At 40.9% G+C, this 22,091-nt stretch overlaps 1 protein-coding gene across 1 annotated transcript in view; it reads left to right on the forward strand.

Annotated features, from left to right (window-relative positions):
• LOC124789703 (purine nucleoside phosphorylase-like) overlaps positions 1 to 4,447 on the forward strand; it is an 82,497-nt gene extending 78,050 nt beyond the window's left edge. Inside the window, exon 6 of the mRNA XM_047257155.1 lies at positions 4,137 to 4,447. Within this exon, the coding sequence (XP_047113111.1) occupies positions 4,137 to 4,342 (206 nt within the window). The 3' untranslated portion in view covers positions 4,343 to 4,447. The remainder of the gene's footprint in view (positions 1 to 4,136) is intronic.
• Positions 4,448 to 22,091: the final 17,644 nt, after the last annotated feature.

Raw genomic sequence — 22,091 nt, forward strand, 5'->3', positions numbered from 1 at the left:
CAGCTTGGGATCTGGGGAAATTTAAGCACACACAAGTCAGACCAACCCTATGACTGATTTTAGAAGAGAAGTTGAAGAAAGGTACCCCTAAATTTATAGGATTTGTAGATTTAGAGAAAGCTTTTGACAGTGTTGACTGCAATACACTCTTTGAAAGTATGCAGGTAGCAGAGATGAGATGCAGGAAACAAAATGTTATCCACAATTTATACAGAAAGCAGGCTGCAGTTATAAGAGCCAAAGGGCAGAAAAAATCAGTGGTTCAGAAGGGACTGAGACAGTGTTATAATCTGTCACTGACGTTATTCGATGTGTACACTGATCAAGAAATGAAGGAAAACAAAGAGAAATCATGAAAGGGAATTAAAGTTCAGGAAGAAGGCTTCATGGTTTGCCACTTACATTGTAGTTCTGTCAGAGATGGCAAAAGAGTTGGAAGACCATTTAAACAGAATAGACACTCTTGAAAAGAGGTTATGAGATGAACATCAATGAAAGTAATTCAAGGGAAATGGATTCTAGTTGAATTAAATCAGATGATGAGGAAATCAGATAAGAAAATGACATACTAAGGTTAGTAGGTGGCTAGTTAACTGATGATGGCTGAAATAGAGAGGATATAAAAATTGATGCTGAGAATAGGAAAAAAAGTCTTTTCTGAAGGTACTTGTCTGAAACCTAGCCTAGTACAAAGTGAAACTAGCATAACAAATAATATGGAAAAGAAGAGAAAAGAAGCATATGAAATGTGATGCTACAGAAGAATGCTGAAGATTGGTTGGTAGCTCAAATAACTAATGAGATGGCACTGACTTAAACTGGTGAGAAAAGACATTAATGGCACAACTTGACTAAAACAAGGAATTGGCTGATGGCACACATCCTGAGTTGAGGCATCAAGGAATCATCAGTTTGGAAATGGAAAGAAGTGTGTGTGTGGAGGGGGGGGGGGGGCAGGGGGGGAGGGGGGGAGTTGTAGAGACAGAGCAAGTCTTGACTACTAAAGTTGAAATGGATGTGGGTTGTGATAGTCATGCAGGGAATAAGAGGCTCATACAGAATAGACGAGCGTGGAGAGCTGCATCAGATCAGTCTTCCAACTGGATATCGCAACAACAACAATGGTGGCTGATGGTGTGAGATTTCTCAGGTATTTCAGAAAATACATCTTCCATTGCTTCCACTGATTTAATTATTTATTGAGTCTGACTTGATCAGTTTTGAGGCTGTAGCTTCGGTATCCAGTGCTGATAATCATCATATACTGATTAATCTTCTAAGAGACCACAAAATATGTTAATGAAGGCCAAAATTACTCATGAATAATGAAACCATACTGTACCATATTAATATATCATATACAAGGGTTGCCCTGCAAGTAATGCACTGCATTTTTTTCTTAGCTGAAAACAATGCTACGAATGCAAAACATTATGTGTGTATTTTTTGAAGTCTTTTGGATGAGTGTGCCAAGTTTCCATCACTTCCGACCAATAGCGTAGCTGCAGGACAGTTTCAAAATGGTGTCTGTAGGTGATGTATGTTACAAGCAATGTGCTGTGATTGAATTTCTCACTGCAGAGAAAGAAACTGTGGGGAATATTCACAAAATGATTGTCAAAGCCTATGGAGCATCTGCTGTTGACAGAATTACAGTTAGTCACTGGGCATGAATGGAGGCAGTTTGGCAGAGCTCCACAATTTGCAGCAATCGAGGAGAACATCTGTAGATGTGTCACACCTGATGTACCTAATCTTTCCCCCTCAGACGTCCACTTGCTTGGGCCATTAAAGGATGTCATTTGTGGAAGACATTTTGGACTGATGAGGAGGTGATTCACACAGTAAAACACTGACTTCACTACCAGGACAAGGATTGGTACCAACAGGGCATACATGCCCTAGTTTCGCACTGGAGGAAGACCATAGAATGGAATGGAGATTACATGGAAAAATAGGGGGTGTAGATAAAACATTATTTCATATCTGTAATTCCCATTATGTTCAATGAAGAACTGTTGAACAAAAAAATGTGGTGCATTACTTTCTGGGAAACCCTCATAATATGCAAGAGATGGTTCACATAATTTCACTTATTTTTATTTTTTAATCTTTTTAGTGTGATCTGATGCATTTGACATTTAATGTATTGGCAATATATGATTTGGTTTCAGTAAGTGTGTGTAATTTTGGCCTCCATCTCAATATTTTGTGGTATCTTTATAATTGTTAATGCAGTATGATGCTGGTGACCATTTTATGATGAGGCCTTATCCTCTAAAATGTTTATGACAGAATAAATAAATAAAGAAAACTGTAGTCTGGAAGATTTATTTCCTGAAATGTTACTTATCAGCTGTTTATGTACAGGTTATTAGGGCTTTTTCTTGGAGTACTCAGGACTCAAAACATTAACATTCCCATCCACTAATAATCAATTCAGGTGCCCTGGTGTGCCACTGAAGTTATATCTCATCTTACATGCACCTCCATGCCTTATCCTGCCTCTCTCACCACAATTCTAACCCCTCCTGCTACTCAATAATGAAATTGTCCCCAGATTCACTCCAGCCATAGTCAACAACATTCCACTTCATCCAACCCTTCAGTTTATCTCCCCCCTCTATGTTTCCCCTCATTAACTGACAGCTGCTTCCTGTAGGTGCTGCAGGTTACATTGTCATACTCTTCATTCCACCTCCATCATGGCATGATCATTTTTGTGCTCCATCAGCATCACTATTATATCATCAACAATATCATCTTTATTGATTGTATTTTATCTACTGTGTAAAACTATATAAAAGTTTTTAAAATAATGCAATTTGTTCACTTTTGTTACAATTCCTTGGGACCCATACACCTTACAGCAGTGATACATGCAGGTGGTAATTATGATGTACCTGCAGTGGACATCTCTCATGACAATATTCCATCTATGAATTGCCACAGTTTTGATTCTCTACAGAAGTCAAAGCGCCAGCACTAACCTCGTGTTAACTATAGGTGAGATCATAGATTGTTGTACTGCTGTGTAGAGTGAGTGCAGGTTGCCAGATCTTGTAGTACTATGGTGAAATAGTACTGGGATGAGGCAGTGGTTCTGTTTCACTACCAAGAAAGATTTTTCAAGGATGCTATGTATGTTTATTAACTGAAAGCACCAACTTTTCTTCATAATATACTTTGGCAAAGCCAGTTAGTTGCAATTTGCAACATCCGGTGGCTAATAGTAACACACTATGATAATAACAAAACTTTCTGATTATGTCATATTTTACTATGTGCAGAGACTAGTGTGCACATTATAATGGCCAATCTTAAAATGCTTTCTGACTAACATTACTGCAATCCAGTAGGCACGAAAGTTGTGGTGCATAATTTTTGTTTGTAACTAGTTGTCACCATTTTATTGACTCTTTTGATTTCCAAACTCAACTACAAATTAAGTTGGTATCGGTGTGAAGCAAATAGAATCTGTCACTGTTCTACGTTAATACTAGATGGAGAATTTAACGGACTTTAACAGCTATATCAGTAGGCTGTGAACACAGGCACTAATGTACTAATATTTTGTTAAATGCAGTTATGAAAAGATTCTGAGAAATATTAAGTAAAAACCAAATCTATTACTTGTACTGTTTAATTACCCTAAGAATGTACTCACAATTTTATATGTTTTCTAGCCCGTTTAAGCTGAGTGGTTATAAATATGTTGTGGGCATCCATGCATACTCTTGGAGGTATAGACAATGAAGGTATATTATCGTGAAATACACACCTCTATGGAGTCATCATTAGTTTCGAGACTTTTACTGAGAGAACCATTACCACAGTCTTAGGTGATTTAAATATAAACTCTCAGGTGCTTGAAGCAAATTAGCATCATCACTGAATATTGTCAAATACTATTACAAGAAACATAGACTGTATATGTGTAATATCATTTGAAACTTAATTACATGGACACAGCACCTCATTCTTCTGTGCTTGCCCCTATACAGTCCCTACACAAGTAAACAAAAAACATTGCGATGTGATCAGAAGTGTCATGATGCAGGTCTATAGTATAGGGCTCATAAAATCTTCCCTTAGTTTTAGTCAGTTAGATATCAGTTCAGTGTTTATTTCTGCAGGCATGAGCACGGTGCACGAGGTGGTGACAGCGCGCCACTGCGGGCTGACGGTATTTGGGATGAGCCTCATCACGAACCGCTGTGCAATCAGCTACGACCAGGAGGACGAGGTGACCCATGAGGCGGTCCTCGAAGTCAGCAGCTCCCGTGCCAAACTCCTCCAGCAGCTCATCTGCAGGCTGGTGCCCCTTGTGCTCCAAGAGTAGTGCCGCTACAGCCACTCCACACTTTACAGCTTCCATTCCAATTGTATTATTTGTTAATCTAATTATGTTACTGTTGTGATATGCCAATGTCTTTTATCCACAGTATACCAGTTAGTTTATTAAACTACTTTTTATTTTTATCCTCTCACTTCTCAGGTTCCTCCAAAGTTGCCTCCTGTTTTTGCAAGGAATCTCATGTTTTGGATTTTTATTTATGTAGCCCTTCAATATTGCCATAACAATGGCTGCCGAGTGTTCATCAGAGACAAATGTAATGTCAGGAGTGGTCCACTGAAGTATGATAGGACTGTCCCGGTTCCTGCATATGCAAACGATGAGTCGGATAGGGTGGACAGCAAACTGACACTGTTTTCTGATGATGCTATTGAGTACGGAAAAGTACTGTTTTTGCTAGATTGTAGGAGGGGATTCCGGATGACTTGGACAGAATTTTTATTAGGTGCAATGGATGGCAGCTAATTTTTGAGAAAATTTCTTGTTGAGATGGCAGTTAGCTTTAAATGCAGACATTTTAACTTGATGTGGTTGATTAGGAGGAACTTTCCTATAATGCTCAAATATGGTATTAAAACATTCCTGTGATGCTCAAATACAGCATTGAAAGTTCCCCACTGGTAACATTGACAAATGGCATGAAACAGAATTAATAGATATGGTCAGTAATGAAGACCATTGGCCAATTACAGTTTATTTGAAGATTTCTGAAAAAGTGTAGCAAGGCTATAAAGTACACCCATGTACTGAACCTGTTTGTGAGTACTGCTCAAGTGTCTGCTGTTCCAGTGATGTTGGATTAAAAGAAGTTATCAAGGAAATTCATAAGTGTGCTGCCAGATTTGTTACCAGTCTGTTCGATCAACACAAGAGTGTTACAGAAATGGTCCATGAGCTCAGATGAAGATTCTTGGAGGGAAGAAGATGATGTATCTGCAAAATGATGTTGAGGAACCAGTATTTGAAACCAAGTGCAGAACTATGCCACCTCCTTGAATGTCCACCTCAGTTAAGGAAAGTTAGGAAGAGTAGGGTTTGTACAGAGATATACAGGCAATCAGTTTGTGCCACTCTATGTCTGAGAGGAAGAGGGAAGAGAGTGACTAGCAGAGGTGTGAAGTACAAGTGGCTTGTGGAGTATGTACGTAGATGTAGATATTCGAACAACAAAATGAATCTTCAATCTGCAGAGGAACGCGTGTTATTTTGAAACTTACTGGCACATTAAAACTGAGCACCAGACTGGGACTTGAATGCAAAAGCTTGCAGTTAATGACCAGTTCTTTTACCAGTGGAGACATTCAGATTTTCAGCTCAGCTTCATAACTTCAATTCTATTAGTACCTTTTACCTATTTTCCAAACTCCACAGAAGATCAACCTAATTTTCTGACTCCTGAAAGACATGATACCATGAAGATCTTTCTCCCCATCTTCTGACTGGTTTAATGCAGGTAGTTAAATTATTCTCTTGTACCAACTCTACATCTCAGAGTAGCTATTCAAGCAAACATTTTTTTTTTATTTACACGTCAAGTTCCATAGGACCAAATTGTGGAGCAAATCTCTGAGGTCATGGAACGTGTCAGCACATGAAATTACAACATAAAAGTAATAACAGATAAAAATAAATGTTCATGAACTTGAAAAAAGTCAGTCCATAAGTTTAGGTAAATGGTTAAGAATCAGCTTGAATTTTCAAGGAACTCATCGACAGAATAGAAGGAGTAACCCATGAGGAAACTCTTCAGTTTTGATTTGAAAGTGCTTGGATTTCTGCTAAGAGTTTTGAATTCGAGTGCCACGTTATTGACAATGGATGCGTCAGTATACTGCACACCATTTTGCACTAGAGTTACGGAAGTCTGATCCAAATGCAGGTTTGATTTCTGCCGAGTATTAACTGAGTGAAAGCTGATTATTCTTGTGAATAAACTAATGTTGGTAACAAGAAACGACAATAAGGAATATACATACTGAGAGGCCAATGTCAAAATACCCAGATTCATGAACAGAGGTCGTGAACTCACACCACTTATTGCCCAAATCGCCCGTTTCTGAGTCAAAAATATCCTTGTAGAATGGGAAGATTTACCCCAAAATATAATACCATATGACATAAGTGAATGAAAATAAGCAAAGTAGACTAATTTTCGTGTCGAAGTATCACTCATTTCCGATACCGTTTGAATAGTAAAAATGGCAGTATTAAGTCTTTGAACAAGATCCTGAATGTGGGCTTTCCACTACAGCTTACTTTTTATCTGAACACCTAGAAATCTGAACTGTTCAGTTTCATTAATCATATGCCCATTCTGTGAAATTAAAACGTCAGGTTTTGTTGAATTGTATGTTAGAAACTGTAAAAACTGAGTTTTACTGTGATTTAACGTGAGTTTATTTTCCACGAGCCATGAACTGAGGTCATGTACTGCACTATTTGAAACCGAGCCAATGTTGCAGACAACATCCTTTACTATCAAGCTAGTTTCATCAGCAAACAGAAATATTTTAGAGTCACCCATAATACTAGAGGGCAGATCATTTATACACTCCTGGAAATGGAAAAAAGAACACATTGACACCGGTGTGTCAGACCCACCATACTTGCTCCGGACACTGCGAGAGGGCTGTACAAGCAATGATCACACGCACGGCACAGCGGACACACTAGGAACCGCGGTGTTGGCCGTCGAATGGCGCTAGCTGCACAGCATTTGTGCACCGCCGCCGTCAGTGTCAGCCAGTTTGCCGTGGCATACGGAGCTCCATCGCAGTCTTTAACACTGGTAGCATGCCACGACAGCGTGGACGTGAACCGTATGTGCAGTTGACGGACTTTGAGCGAGGGCGTATAGTGGGCATGCGGGAGGCCGGGTGGACGTACCGCCGAATTGCTCAACACGTGGGGCGTGAGGTCTCCACAGTACATCGATGTTGTCGCCAGTGGTCGGCGGAAGGTGCACGTGCCCGTCGACCTGGGACCGGACCGCAGCGACGCACGGATGCACGCCAAGACCATAGGATCCTACGCAGTGCCATAGGGGACCGCACCGCCACTTCCCAGCAAATTAGGGACACTGTTGCTCCTGGGGTATCGGCGAGGACCATTCGCAACTGTCTCCATGAAGCTGGGCTATGGTCCCGCACACCGTTAGGCCGTCTTCCGCTCACGCCCCAACATCGTGCAGCCCACCTCCAGTGGTGTCGCGACAGGCGTGAATGGAGGGACGAATGGAGCGTGTCGTCTTCAGCGATGAGAGTCGCTTCTGCCTTGGTGCCAATGATGGTCGTATGCGTGTTTGGCGCCGTGCAGGTGAGCGCCACAATCAGGACTGCATACGACCGAGGCACACAGGGCCAACACCCGGCATCATGGTGTGGGGAGCGATCTCCTACACTGGCCGTACACCACTGGTGATCGTCGAGGGGACACTGAATAGTGCACGGTACATCCAAACCGTCATCGAACCCATCGTTCTACCATTCCTAGACCGGCAAGGGAACTTGCTGTTCCAACAGGACAATGCACGTCCGCATGTATCCCGTGCCACCCAACGTGCTCTAGAAGGTGTAAGTCAACTACCCTGGCCAGCAAGATCTCCGGATCTGTCCCCCATTGAGCATGTTTGGGACTGGAAGAAGCGTCGTCTCACGCGGTCTGCGCGTCCAGCACGAACGCTGGTCCAACTGAGGCGCCAGGTGGAAATGGCATGGCAAGCCGTTCCACAGGACTACATCCAGCATCTCTACGATCGTCTCCATGGGAGAATAGCAGCCTGCATTGCTGCGAAAGGTGGATATACACTGTACTAGTGCCGACATTGTGCATGCTCTGTTGCCTGTGTCTATGTGCCTGTGGTTCTGTCAGTGTGATCATGTGATGTATCTGACCCCAGGAATGTGGCAATAAAGTTTCCCCTTCCTGGAACAATGAATTCACGGTGTTCTGATTTCAATTTCCAGGAGTGTATAAATAAGGAACAGGAGTGGCCCCAACACTGATCCCTGGGGCACCGCCCACTTGACAGTAACCCACTCAGATCCCACATCACAGCCGTTATCAGAATTGTGAATAATGACTGCCTGTTGCTAAAGTAAGAGGTGAACCAATTGTGAGCTACTCCCCATATTTCATAATGGTCCAACTTCTGGAGCAATATTTTGTGATCAACACTATCAAATGCCTTAGTTAAATCAAAAAACACGCCAAGCGTTCGAAACTTTTCGTTTAGCCCATCCAGTATCTCACAGAGAAAAGAGAATATAGCTTTTTCAGTTGTTAAACGACTTCTAAAGCCGAACTGTACATTTGTTAGCAAATCGTATGATATAAAATGATCAGTTATTCTTACATACACAGCCTTTTCAACAACTTTTGCAAACACTGATGGCATAGAAGTACATCTAAAATTATCTACATTATCCTTTTCTCCCTTTTTATAAAGCAGCTTTCCTACTGAGTACTTTAATTACTCAGGAAACTGACCATTCCTAAAGGAAAACTTATAAATATGGCTAAATACAGGGCTAACATGTGCAGCACAGTACTTTAATATTCTGCTAGACACTCCATCATAATCATGAGAGTTCTAAGTCTTCAGTGATTTAATTATTGACTCAATCTCCCTCTTGTCTGTACCACAGAGGAGTATTTCAGACATCAATCTCAGAAAGGCATTTGCCAAGAAAGTTGTATGATTTCCTGTAGAAACTAAATTTTTATTTAATTCACCATTTACCAGCAATGCTCAGAAAATGATTGTTAAATACTGTACATATATCTGATTTATCAGTAACAGAAATATTTTTACTGCGAACTGACTTTATATCGTCAAACTTGTGCTGTTGACCATACACTTCCTTCACAACTGACCATATGGTTTTAATTTTATCCTGTGAATTAGCTATTCTATTTGCATACCACATACTCTTTGCCTTCCTAATAACATTTTTAAGCACCTTACAGTACTGTTTGTGTTGGGCTACTGTAGCTTCAGTACATTGGATGCATTTTAATCTCTTTCTACCCATACAAATTTTGCCCTCTGTGGTTCCCTCTAGAACACTGGAAGCTATTCCCTGAGGTCTTAACTCCAGCATCTTTCTATAACCTCACCTCTTAAATGCTTCAGTTCTTCTCATCTTTTCTAGTACTTATGGCTTATTCACATCCTAGGAGTTGTTCTAAGAATGAATTTTTCATTTTGTACTGAGATGTGTAGGATCAAGACATGAAACTGTAACTGTGAGGGTATGATGATGAGGCACACTTGGATAGTTCAACTGGTAAGCACTTTTGTCACAAAAGGAAATTTTCCCAGTTCTATTTCAAAGAAAAGTTTTTGTAGAACAATTGAATTCTACCAGTATCCTACCAATGAACAAAAGTCTACCACCTGCCTCAGCTACATCTGAGTTGATGGAGTCACCGATATTATGTTACAGCATTAATGCGTGCACCATTTTAGAATCTGAATATTTAAAGCAACTTGTTGGTTTCAACTACACATTGAAATCTTGTCAGGCAATCATTCTTCTCCCCCTCCACATACAGGTTAAACAGGTAGGAACCCTAACATGTGATATCATGCTAAGTACTCTGTGCCATACACTTGACAGTAGTTTGCTGAGTATGTATGTAGATGTGCAGCTGACACAATATTTATGCAGCTTTTTTTTGGATAGTATCTGATTATAGATAACTGCATCATTTGCAAACAGGGTTAGTACCAGGTCTTTTTTTTTTCTTTTTTTTTTTACAGAAAGGTGCCCCTGCCACCAATACTTTCCTCTATGCGCACACACATGCGTGCATATGCATACCACCAACATTTCATTTCTATCTTCACTGTTGCTGTCCCCCTTGTCTGCTGAAAAAATTATTGATTGGTACTGTTTCTTTTCTTATGTCCTCTTATTCATTTTAAGTTTTGATATCATTCCACAAGTGGTATCTAATGTTCTACCATATCTGTGCTGTGGTGTTGATTGTACATCAGCCTCTTTCAACCAGACACTATTTGAGTATATCTAGAAATGCAAACATTTTATTCTGCCCAGTGACATCTGGATTAATTTCAGCCAAGTTGAGTTCACTGGCACTAATGTGGTTGTGGTACCATGGAAGACATATAATGTTTCTGTGGTTTGCATCTTTTCACGGATACTAGAAGTTCAGCTTGTTGTAGATTCTGTTCAGAGTTTCATCTTTTGTTCTCGCAGTTTGTTACTTACAAGGAATAGTGCAGTGCGTTTTCCACTATGCTACAAGAACACTATCCAATTGAAATTTGGTAATGATTGAAGCAGTGTTTAAATGCATCAGCATTTGTTTCTTCATAGTAATGCACAATTTTATTTTATTGGAAAATAAATATACCACAGGCCTGAAAGACTTTCACAGAGGGAACATCAACAACAATATCTTGTCGGCACAGTTTGTTCCATTCCATGTTATCATGTTTCCACGTAATAGATCACATATAACTTATGTTAACCCATGTTTAATAAATACATATTAATCATTTTCTTCAGATTTACTGCTGGAACCTCAGGAAGAAATAACTCTCCCACACCACAGCATCTCCATGTTTCCTTAATACCTCCTTTCTGAAAGCCTTTCTTACCTGCAGCCAGTTTTCCTTAAAGAAATGGAAAGACTAGTCTCTCTGTCCTGGAGCAAAACACATTCATTATGAGTGAAAACACACACAACACTCGTGTAATAGTCTACAATACTAATTATTTATTTCACAAACCAGTTATCGGCTAATACACCTTCATCAGGTACAAAGATATTAAAATAACAAAAAAAAGTCTGTGGTGCTGTGAAATTTTGTTGGTTCAAAGATTTTAAACTAGTGCATCTACAGAGTATCTCCCTATCCAGAGATGAAAAATGTTAGCGTTAGGTTTAGTAATAAAAGAAGAAAGATTATTTCAGTGTGAATGTGATGTAAGATTATTTAAATAACATAAGATAAAATATGTGCCACATTAACTAAAAAAAAAGCTATACACAAATTACAACAGTTATTCTTAGAAGAAAATAAATTGAACAATCAACTTTGGTGGCATGTTCCAAAGATGTGGTTGAACAAAATAATCTTGTCTTTAATAGAACCTTATTTATAAACAAATAAAATACAATGGTGATAACAAGCAAGAGAGTGAAGCATCTGTGATTATATCAAATAAAACTTTTTTTAATAAGACAAGAGTCAGAGGGAAAATTTAGATTTTGAGTAATCTATGCAGTTAGAAGTGGGAGGTAAGTTTAACTGTGTCTACTTATTCAGTACTAAGCTTGGGCTGATGGCTATATGTTTATTAATTTCCATTATTTCAATACAGTTCATCTTCCTCCCCTTATGGATGTGATGTACTTCTTCATGTTTCAACTTGTAACTATGGCCTTCTTTAAGTGGGTGGTCTGCAAGCCCTGCTAAACTAACCTCTACAGAATTTTCCAACTTACATATTCCACTCTTTTCCAAAGCTGGAGTGCTGTCTTTGCCACTGGGCAAAACTTGCCCAAATATGTTGTGCACAGAAACGATGTTTTTACGTCCCTTGATTTAAGATTTCTAGCTACATCCAGTGAGACTCTTCTTAATTAGGAATTGTGCGTTTTTATTGTGTTACTGAGGTTGTTACTTCCATTTAAATGAACCGTTAAAAGCGTCATATATCGAGCGCGCGACTCTCATGGGGTGAAATATCGATCTTGTTTACAGCTTTCTCGACAACAATAACGACAAAAGATGAATGTAATTTAACTTACCCTAATCGACATCCATATCTTCATCCTACATTTTGTGTACGCAGCTGGGAGCAATCGTTTCTTGCCATAGCCGGGTAGACGCAAGTTTATTTTTCAGAAAAAGTGAAAGAATCTCACAAGAAATCTTTTCGCAACCTAATCGCAAGTTGTGAAAATACAGGTATTAAAATGTGTGCAGTTCGTCTCTTGTCTCCCACTCAATCTTCTCTTTTAATAGATGATTCAAGAGATTTCCATAAGCGCTCGATATTCCACGTATGGACCGAAAGATCTTCCAAAGAGACATACTGCACTGAATGGTTGACAAATTTGAGGTCGAATCCTTCTTCAAACTATTGTTAAGACTTCCAGCTATCAGTAAAAATGGAAATGTCATGTGGCTAGGGCCTCCCGTCGGGTAGACCGTTCGCCTGGTGCAGGTCTTTCGATAATTATGATGTGCTTACTAAGTGACACTAACGTTCGTTTATAAAGTACTTCCCAGACTCCCTTCCAATGCCTCCATACACTCATATGTGTTTAATTTCGTTTTTAACAAGTCCTCTCCTGGACCTGGGTTCTTGCGAGTAACGTGCGATGCATCTACTTCAGTGATCTTGTTTTCACCAGCTATAGCAGCACTATCATTTGTCACAATCACATAAGACGCCTCACAACAAAAGACATAGAAATCGCAGTAGACTTGTTTGTATATACACTACAGGCCATTAAAATTGCTACACCACGAAGATGACGTGCTACAGACGCGAAATTTAATCGACGGGAAGAAGATGCTGTGATATGCAAATGATTAGCTTTTCAGAGCATTCACACAAGGTTGGCGCCGGTGGCGACACCTACAACGTGCTGACATGAGAAAAGTTTCCGACCGATTTCTCATACACAAACAGCAGTTGACCGGCGTTGCCTGGTGAAACGTTGTTGTGATGCCTCGTGTAAGGAGGAGAAATGCGTACCATCACGTTTCCGACTTTGATAAAGGTCGGATTGTAGCCTATCACGATTGCTGTTTATCGTATCGCGACATTGCTGCTCGCGATAGTCGAGATCCAATGACTGTTAGCAGAATATGGAATCGATGCATTCACGAGGGTAATACGGAACGTCGTGCTGGATCCCAACGGCTTCGTATCACTAGCAATCGAGATGACAGGCATCTTAACTGCATGGCTGTAACGGATCGTGCAGCCACGTCTCGATTGCTGAGTCAACAGATGGGGACGTTTGCAAGACAACAACCATCTGCACGAACAGTTCGACGACGTTTGCAGCAGAATGGGCTGTCAGCTCGGAGACCACGGCTGCGGTTACCCTTGACGCTGCATCACAGACGGGAGCGCATCTGATGGTGTACTCAACGACGAACCTGGGTGCACGAATGGCCAAACGTCATTTTTTCGGATGAATCTAGGTTCTGTTTACAGCATCATGATGGTCGCATCCGTGTTTGGCGACATCGCGGTGAACGCACATTGGAAGCGTGTATTCGTCATCGCCATACTGACGTATAATCCGGCGTGACGGTATGGGGTGCCATTGGTTATACGTCTCGGTCACCTCTTGTTCGCATTGACGGCACTTTGAACAGTGGACGTTACATTTCAGATGTGTTACGACCCGTGGCTCTACCCTTCATTCGATCCCTGCGAAACCCTACATTTCAGCAGGATAATGCACGAGCACATGTTGCAGGTCCTGTACGGGCCTTTCTGGATACAGAAAATATTCGACTGCTGCTCTGGCCAGCACATTCTCCAGATCTCTCATCAATTAAAAACGTCTGGTCAATGGTGGCCGAGCAACTGGCTCGTCACAATACGCCAGTCACTACTCTTGATGAACTGTGGTATCGTGTTGAAGCTGCATGGGCAGCTGTACCTGGACACGCCAACCAAGTTCTGTTTGAGTCAATGCCCAGGCGTATCAAGGCCGTTATTACGGCCAGAGGTGGTTGTTCTGCGTACTGATTTCTGAGGTTCTATGCACCCAAGTCGCGTGAAAATGTAATCACGTGTTAGTTCTAGGATAATATATTTGTCCAATGAATACCCGTTTATCATCTGCGTTTCTTCTTGGTGTAGCAATTTTAATGGCCAGTGGTGTAAGATTTTTGAAAACATTGTTTGTAGATAACACAGTTTCTCAAGTAATGGTTTGTAACACATGTTCTTTACCAGCTACTTATTAACATAATACTGTATCATTAATTTACATGTATTGAACCACGTATTTTTCCTGATAGCAATACTTCTACGATATTTCATACAAGTATATTGAACCGGAAGTCAACATCGCTGTTTCTCTTTTTTTGGCCAAGTTTCGGGTACCGGTATAATTAATTATACACTGCAGCGCCAAAGAACCTGGTATAGGTATGCGTATTCAAATACAGAAATATGTAAACAGACAGAATACGGAGCTGCGGTAGGCAATGCCTGTATAACACAATAAGTGTCTGGCACTGATGTCAGATCGGTTACTGCTGCTACAATGGCAGGTTATCAAAATTTAAGTAAGTTTGAACGGGGTGTTACAGTCGGCGCACGAGCGATGGGACACAGCATCTCCGAGGTAGCGATGAAGTAGGGATTTTCCCGTACGACCATTTCACGAGTGTACACTGAATATCAGGAATCCGATAAAACGTGAAATCTCCGACATCCCTGAGGCCGGAAAAAGATCCTGCAAGAACTGGACCAACGACGACTGAAGAGAATCGTTCAACGTGACAGAAGTGCAATCCTTCAGCAAATTGCTGCATATTTCAATGCTGGGACATCATCAAGTGTCAATGTGCGAACCATTCAACGGGAAATCATCGACATGGGTTGTCGTGTACCTTGATGACTGCACAGCAGAAAGCTTTACACTTCGCCTGGACACGTCAACGCCGACATTGGACTGCTGATGACCGGAAACATGTTGCCTAATCGGACGAGTCCCGTTTCAAATTGTATCGAGCGGATGGACGTGTACGGGTATGGAGACAGCCTCATAAATCCATGGACCCTGCATTTCAACAGGGGTAGTTCAAGCTTGTGAAGGCTCTGTAATGGTGTGGGGCACGTGGAGTTGGAGTGATACGGAACCCCTGATACGTCTATAAGTAGTTACGACTCTGACAGGTGACACGTACGTAAGCATCCTGTCTGATCCCTTGCAGCCATTCAAGTCCATTGTGTATTCCGACGGACTAAGGCAATTCCAGCAGGACGATGTGACGCCTCAAACGTCCAGATTTGCTACATAGTTGCTCCAGAAACACTCTTCTGGGCTTGAACAGTTCCGCTGGCCACCAGACTCCCCAGACATGAATATTATTGAGCATATCTGGGATGCTTTGCAACGTGCTGTTCGGAAGAGGTCGCCACCCCCTCGTTCACTTACGGATTATGGACAGCTCTGCAGAATTCATGGTGTCAATTCCCTTCAGCTCCACAGCAGACATTAGTCGAGTCCATGCCACGTAGTGTTGCGGCACTTATGTATGCTCGCGAGTTCCCTACACGCTATTAGGCAGGTATACCAGTTTCTTTGGCTCTTCAGTGTAGAATCCCATCCGTTCACTTTGACTCGCGACAAGGTGGCATGCTCTAGTGGTTTAATTATGTGGTGGCGACGTGTTTGTGAGGTATCGTACGTCATTGTGTCATTTAGTGTGCTACAGTCGTCATGATGAGGAGTGTACGAAATTGTGTGGTGGTTCAATGTAATATATTATGCAGATTGTTGTCAGACAAAATATAATACGTCAAAAAATTTACGCTGCACTCTTAGGTACCCGAGTAACCTCTGAGTAAGAGGTTCAATGTTTTTAATTAAACTAGTATCGCCCGTGGTCGAAACTGGACCATTTGTGCACGTACATATTAACAATCTACTGCAAAAATAATTTTTGTGAATGATGTAAAAGGCTGAAATCATCTCTAATTGAAAGGCGACAGCATGCATATTGCAACATAGTAACTATATTTCTAGGCTGTTTCACAGTGGACGTATTTGGTGTGTTACGGAACAAATTAGCATGTCACCCAGTGTCTCCTTTAGGGAAAAACAATGGAAGTGCTGATGGATCCAGTGAGGAATCTAAAACCAATATGGATTTCACTGCACCAGTATTAAGGAAAAAAAAAAAAACCACGCCATATTTCTTTCGAATGGTGGCTCCACATAGGCTGTGGTAAAAACAGCGGCCATATCAGCTAGAATTGCATCATTTCACACTGGAGGTCCAAATTTTTGTTAATCGTAATAATCACAAAAGTTTCACTGTTTTCGTTTTCCAGTTTGTTCAATAATCAGATAAAGAATGCACAAAAGGATTAGAGCGTCCTAATTCAATAGCAACTTCACGAATTTCATTATTATCAGTACTACACAACTAAGTCGTTTGTTTGTTCATTCTGCAGTGTCTATGTTATAAAAATATAATAGCGCATAACATAGTAAACGACAGTATGTAGAAGTCATTGGATCTGAACTATAACACAAAATGAGTTCTTAAACTGTTGCACTCTGCATAAAACTGTGTCTGAAATTTTGGCCTCAGAAGTGACTAAAGCAAATGCTGCATTGCAGCAACGAATATAATTCTAATTCTTTGATTCCTCTCAAATTATTGGATTATTTTAAGTGCGTTCTAGATAAAGTGCGTTGAAAAATAAATTTTCTGTTAACGCTCGCAAATTAACTTTTCCTTTGTGACAATATAATGCCCTTGTATCACATACAGTAACATCTGACGCAAAACACGTTACATTACAAAATCTACACTGTAAATTCAATAAACCGCAATTGTAGCTGTCAAAATTATGTGAAATCACCTTCAGTGTACATTTAATGTATTGACCAATAAATCAGTTGATCATGTATTGAAGATTTTAATGTGTGATGGGAAAGGTATCATCAGAGTTATGAATATGAAAGCATTTGCTTCCTTTTACCGCTCTTAACGGCTACTTACACGTATGATTTTTTTTCTCCTTGCACATCTATGGCATAGTATCTTTCGCATTAAATAAGTTTCATTGGCCTCCTTGTATAATTAATATTAAAAACCGGAACTTCAATTTTCTTGTTCACGTGTTAATATAATGATCAGAGGAGAAGATATTATGCGAACAGTATATTGTGGCAATCGGCGCCGACTGTAAACGCTCGAGAACTTGAACTGGGGGAGGGGTGAGGGGGAATAAGCCCATCTCCCCTTTCTAAGGGCTGCCAACCAACGGCCGCGTTCTGTGCTTCCACGAAAGCAGAACTGACATAAAGGTCACAGGGATCCTCTTGTTATGGTGAGAGTCGCATTCGAATCCCTTTATGCACCAGGATTAGTCTCTCCATTCATTTGAAAATAAAAAAAGACAAGCAATTCACAAAAAAAGCGAATTGGAGTACACAAAGGATTTGGTAGTGGCTGCAGTGTAATTGTTTGCTGAGGTTGGCAGTGGCAGTTCAGGCCCGATACCTACAGTAGTGCAAAACACTTACCATCTAAAACTGCACGATATAGTGTCCGCATAATAGGTGGTTCAATATCTCTAAATATATCGAATGTGCGACTTCTCCCGTGATTGAATTAAAAATGTTAATCCACCTACCTCCTCCCACTATTTAATTTAAAAGATTGATTGACCTACGTTCTCCCATGATTTGGTTAAAAGCTATTCATTCACCTACCTTCACTCATGATTCAATTAAAAAGCATTAATCCACTACAACATTTAACGAAAACTATTTTCTCATGGGTTCTACCGTCTTGTCCGATCCAACTCATAATTCGCCACGTTCACTTCCTGTCATTCATCGCACATCCAGTAACCAAACTGCAACACACAACAGTAAAGCCGCTGACACTTTAACTGCACTTTTACTCTAGGAGTGTGCTGTATAGGTGAGCTGGGGATTGGGATACCGGCTTTTGTTTTTGTCAGGGGGAGGTTGTTCATTGGTATCCCGGTCTAGGGCTGAGCTATATAGGTGAACTGGAGATTGGGATACCGTAATCTAATGGTGTGTTTTCTGTGCTTTTGTCGGGTTTTATTTTTGGCAGTTTCGAAGTTTTTTTCAGAGTGTTGCGTCTTGAACAATGTTATTGTTTTTGTTACTGAATTTTTAGTTTGTCCCCGCGCGAAACCCCTTTCCTCTCGCGGTTGTCACGCTAATTTCATTGGGTTTATTCAGTGTATTGATTCCTTTGGTATCTGTATTTTCGCGGCGTTATGACCGGGTCGAGTACGTATCACACTACGTTTTGCAGGAACTGACGTAATCGTGACGTAGTGGCACTGCGAGGGCGACAGGAAAGGAGGCTATCGATTTGTCGAACGCTACAGCGCCGAGTTGATGTTTATGGACCTGTGAGTGGCAGGAGAATCTGACAGTTGTAGCGAGACCTCTTTGTAGGAATGTGTCTGTGGTTGTGCAACATGCGAAATACTTGTGGCAAGGAAGAATGTGAATGTTTTTGCTCATCGTTTCACTCGCAATTTAAGCTATCCTCTTAGGTTCCTGCCTAACCACACACTCGGAAATCACCTCATATTCGGCAGTAAACAGTGAAGTGTTTGTGCCAAGGAAAAGTATGATTTTTTTGCTGCTCGTTTCATACGCAGCAAAGTAAGGCTGTCTTGTTATTTTCTTGCCTAACCACTCACGCAGAAATCACCACATATTCGACAATAAACATCCAAATATTTATTTCATCCTTCGTTCTCCATTCAGACGGAAATGTTAAATCAAAATATACTTGTATTACATTTGTAACAAAGTCCCAGACTCTCTTAACAAAGTTAAGACGAAAAAAAGGTATTGGTGCGTAAACCACGACAATATCCGCTACACTAAGGTTTAATCATACGACTTTGATGTCAAGTCTTGGTTATCGTAATATTTCTCCAAGCCTTGTATCGTTGCTGCGTCATTAACCGACATTTAATGATAAGGCTGACGCGTTTGTAATACATTTTCACTGCCCTATTGCTTTGAACCCCCCCCCCCCCCCCCCCCCATGAACCATGGACCTTGCCGTTGGTGGGGAGGCTTGCGTGCCTCAGCGATACAGATTGCCGTACCGTAGGTGCAACCACAACGGAGGGGTATCTGTTGAGAGGCCAGACAAACGTGTGGTTCCTGAAGAGGGGCAGCAGCCTTTTCAGTAGTTGCAAGGGCAACAGTCTGGATGATTGACTGATCTGGCCTTGTCACAATAACCAAAACGGCCTTGCTGTGCTGGTACTGCGAACGGCTGAAAGCAAGGGGAAACTACAGCCGTAATTTTTCCCGAGGGCATGCAGCTTTACTGTATGATTACATGATGATGGCGTCCTCTTGGGTAAAATATTCCGGAGGTAAAATAGTCCCCCATTTGGATCTCCGGGCAGGGACTACTCAAGAGGATGTCGTTATCAGGAGAAAGAAAACTGGCGTTCTACGGATCGGAGCGTGGAATGTCAGATCCCTTAATCGGGCAGGTAGGTTAGAAAATTTAAAAAGGGAAATGGATAGGTTGAAGTTAGATATAGTGGGAATTAGTGAAGTTCGATGGCAGGAGGAACAAGACTTCTGGTCAGGTGACTACAGGGTTATAAACACAAAATCAAATAGGGGTAATGCAGGAGTAGGTTTAATAATGAATAGGAAAATAGGAATGCGGGTAAGCTACTACAAACAGCATAGTGAACGCATTATTGTGGCCAAGATAGATACGAGGCCCACGCCTACTACAGTAGTACAAGTTTATATGCCAACTAGCTCTGCAGATGACGAAGAAATTGAAGAAATGTATGATGAAATAAAAGAAATTATTCAGATAGTGAAGGGAGACGAAAATTTAATAGTCATGGGTGACTGGAATTCGAGTGTAGGAAGAGGGAGAGAAGGAAACATAGTAGGTGAATATGGATTGGGGGACAGAAATGAAAGAGGAAGCCGTCTGGTCGAATTTTGCACAGAGCACAACATAATCATAACTAACACTTGGTTTAAGAATCATGAAAGAAGGTTGTATACATGGAAGAACCCTGGAGATACTAAAAGGTATCAGATAGATTATATAATGGTAAGACAGAGATTTAGGAACCAGGTTATAAATTGTAAGACATTTCCAGGGGCAGATGTGGACTCTGACCACAATCTATTGGTTATGACCTGTAGATTAAAACTGAAGAAACTGCAAAAAGGTGGGAATTTAAGGAGATGGGACCTGGATAAACTAAAAGAACCAGAGGTTGTACAGAGATTCAGGGAGAGCATAAGGGAGCAATTGACAGGAATGGGGGAAATAAATACAGTAGAAGAAGAGTGGGTAGCTTTGAGGGATGAAGTAGTGAAGGCAGCAGAGGATCAAGTAGGTAAAAAGACGAGGGCTAGTAGAAATCCTTGGGTAACAGAAGAAATATTGAATTTAATTGATGAAAGGAGAAAATATAAAAATGCAGTAAGTGAAACAGGCAAAAAGGAATACAAACGTCTCAAAAATGAGATCGACAGGAAGTGCAAAATGGCTAAGCAGGGATGGCTAGAGGACAAATGTAAGGATGTAGAGGCCTATCTCACTAGGGGTAAGATAGATACCGCCTACAGGAAAATTAAAGAGACCTTTGGAGATAAGAGAACGACTTGTATGAATATCAAGAGCTCAGATGGAAACCCAGTTCTAAGCAAAGAAGGGAAAGCAGAAAGGTGGAAGGAGTATATAGAGGGTCTATACAAGGGCGATGTACTTGAGGACAATATTATGGAAATGGAAGAGGATGTAGATGACGATGAAATGGGAGATATGATACTGCGTGAAGAGTTTGACAGAGCACTGAAAGACCTGAGTCGAAACAAGGCCCCCGGAGTAGACAATATTCCATTGGAACTACTGACGGCCTTGGGAGAGCCAGTCCTGACAAAACTCTACCATCTGGTGAGCAAGATGTATGAAACAGGCGAAATACCCTCAGACTTCAAGAAGAATATAATAATTCCAATCCCAAAGAAAGCAGGTGTTGACAGATGTGAAAATTACCGAACTATCAGCTTAATAAGTCACAGCTGCAAAATACTAACACGAATTCTTTACAGACGGATGGAAAAACTAGTAGAAGCCAACCTCGGGGAAGATCAGTTTGGATTCCGTAGAAACACTGGAACATGTGAGGCAATACTGACCTTACGACTTATCTTAGAAGAAAGATTAAGGAAAGGCAAACCTACATTTCTAGCATTTGTAGACTTAGAGAAAGCTTTTGACAATGTTGACTGGAATACTCTCTTTCAAATTCTAAAGGTGGCAGTGGTAAAATACAGGGAGCGAAAGGCTATTTACAATTTGTACAGAAACCAGATGGCAGTTATAAGAGTCGAGGGACATGAAAGGGAAGCAGTGGTTGGGAAGGGAGTAAGACAGGGTTGTAGCCTCTCCCCGATGTTGTTCAATCTGTATATCGAGCAAGCAGTAAAGGAAACAAAAGAAAAATTCGGAGTAGGTATTAAAATTCATGGAGAAGAAGTAAAAACTTTGAGGTTCACCGATGACATTGTAATTCTGTCAGAGACAGCAAAGGACTTGGAAGAGCAGTTGAATGGAATGGACAGTGTCTTGAAAGGAGGATATAAGATGAACATCAACAAAAGCAAAACAATGATAATGGAATGTCGCCTAATTAAGTCGGGTGATGCTGAGGGAATTAGATTAGGAAATGAGGCACTTAAAGTAGTAAAGGAGTTTTGCTATTTAGGGAGCAAAATAACTGATGATGGTCGAAGTAGGCTGGATATAAAATGTAGGCTGGCAATGGCAAGGAAAGCGTTTCTGAAGAAGAGAAATTTGTTAACATCCAGTATTGATTTAAGTGTCAGGAAGTCATTTCTGAAAGTATTCGTATGGAGTGTAGCCATGTATGGAAGTGAAACATGGACGACAAATAGTTTGGACAAGAAGAGAATAGAAGCTTTCGAAATG

The sequence above is a fragment of the Schistocerca piceifrons genome, chromosome 3 (genome assembly GCF_021461385.2).
Source record: "Schistocerca piceifrons isolate TAMUIC-IGC-003096 chromosome 3, iqSchPice1.1, whole genome shotgun sequence".
NCBI classification, from domain to species: domain Eukaryota; kingdom Metazoa; phylum Arthropoda; class Insecta; order Orthoptera; family Acrididae; genus Schistocerca; species Schistocerca piceifrons.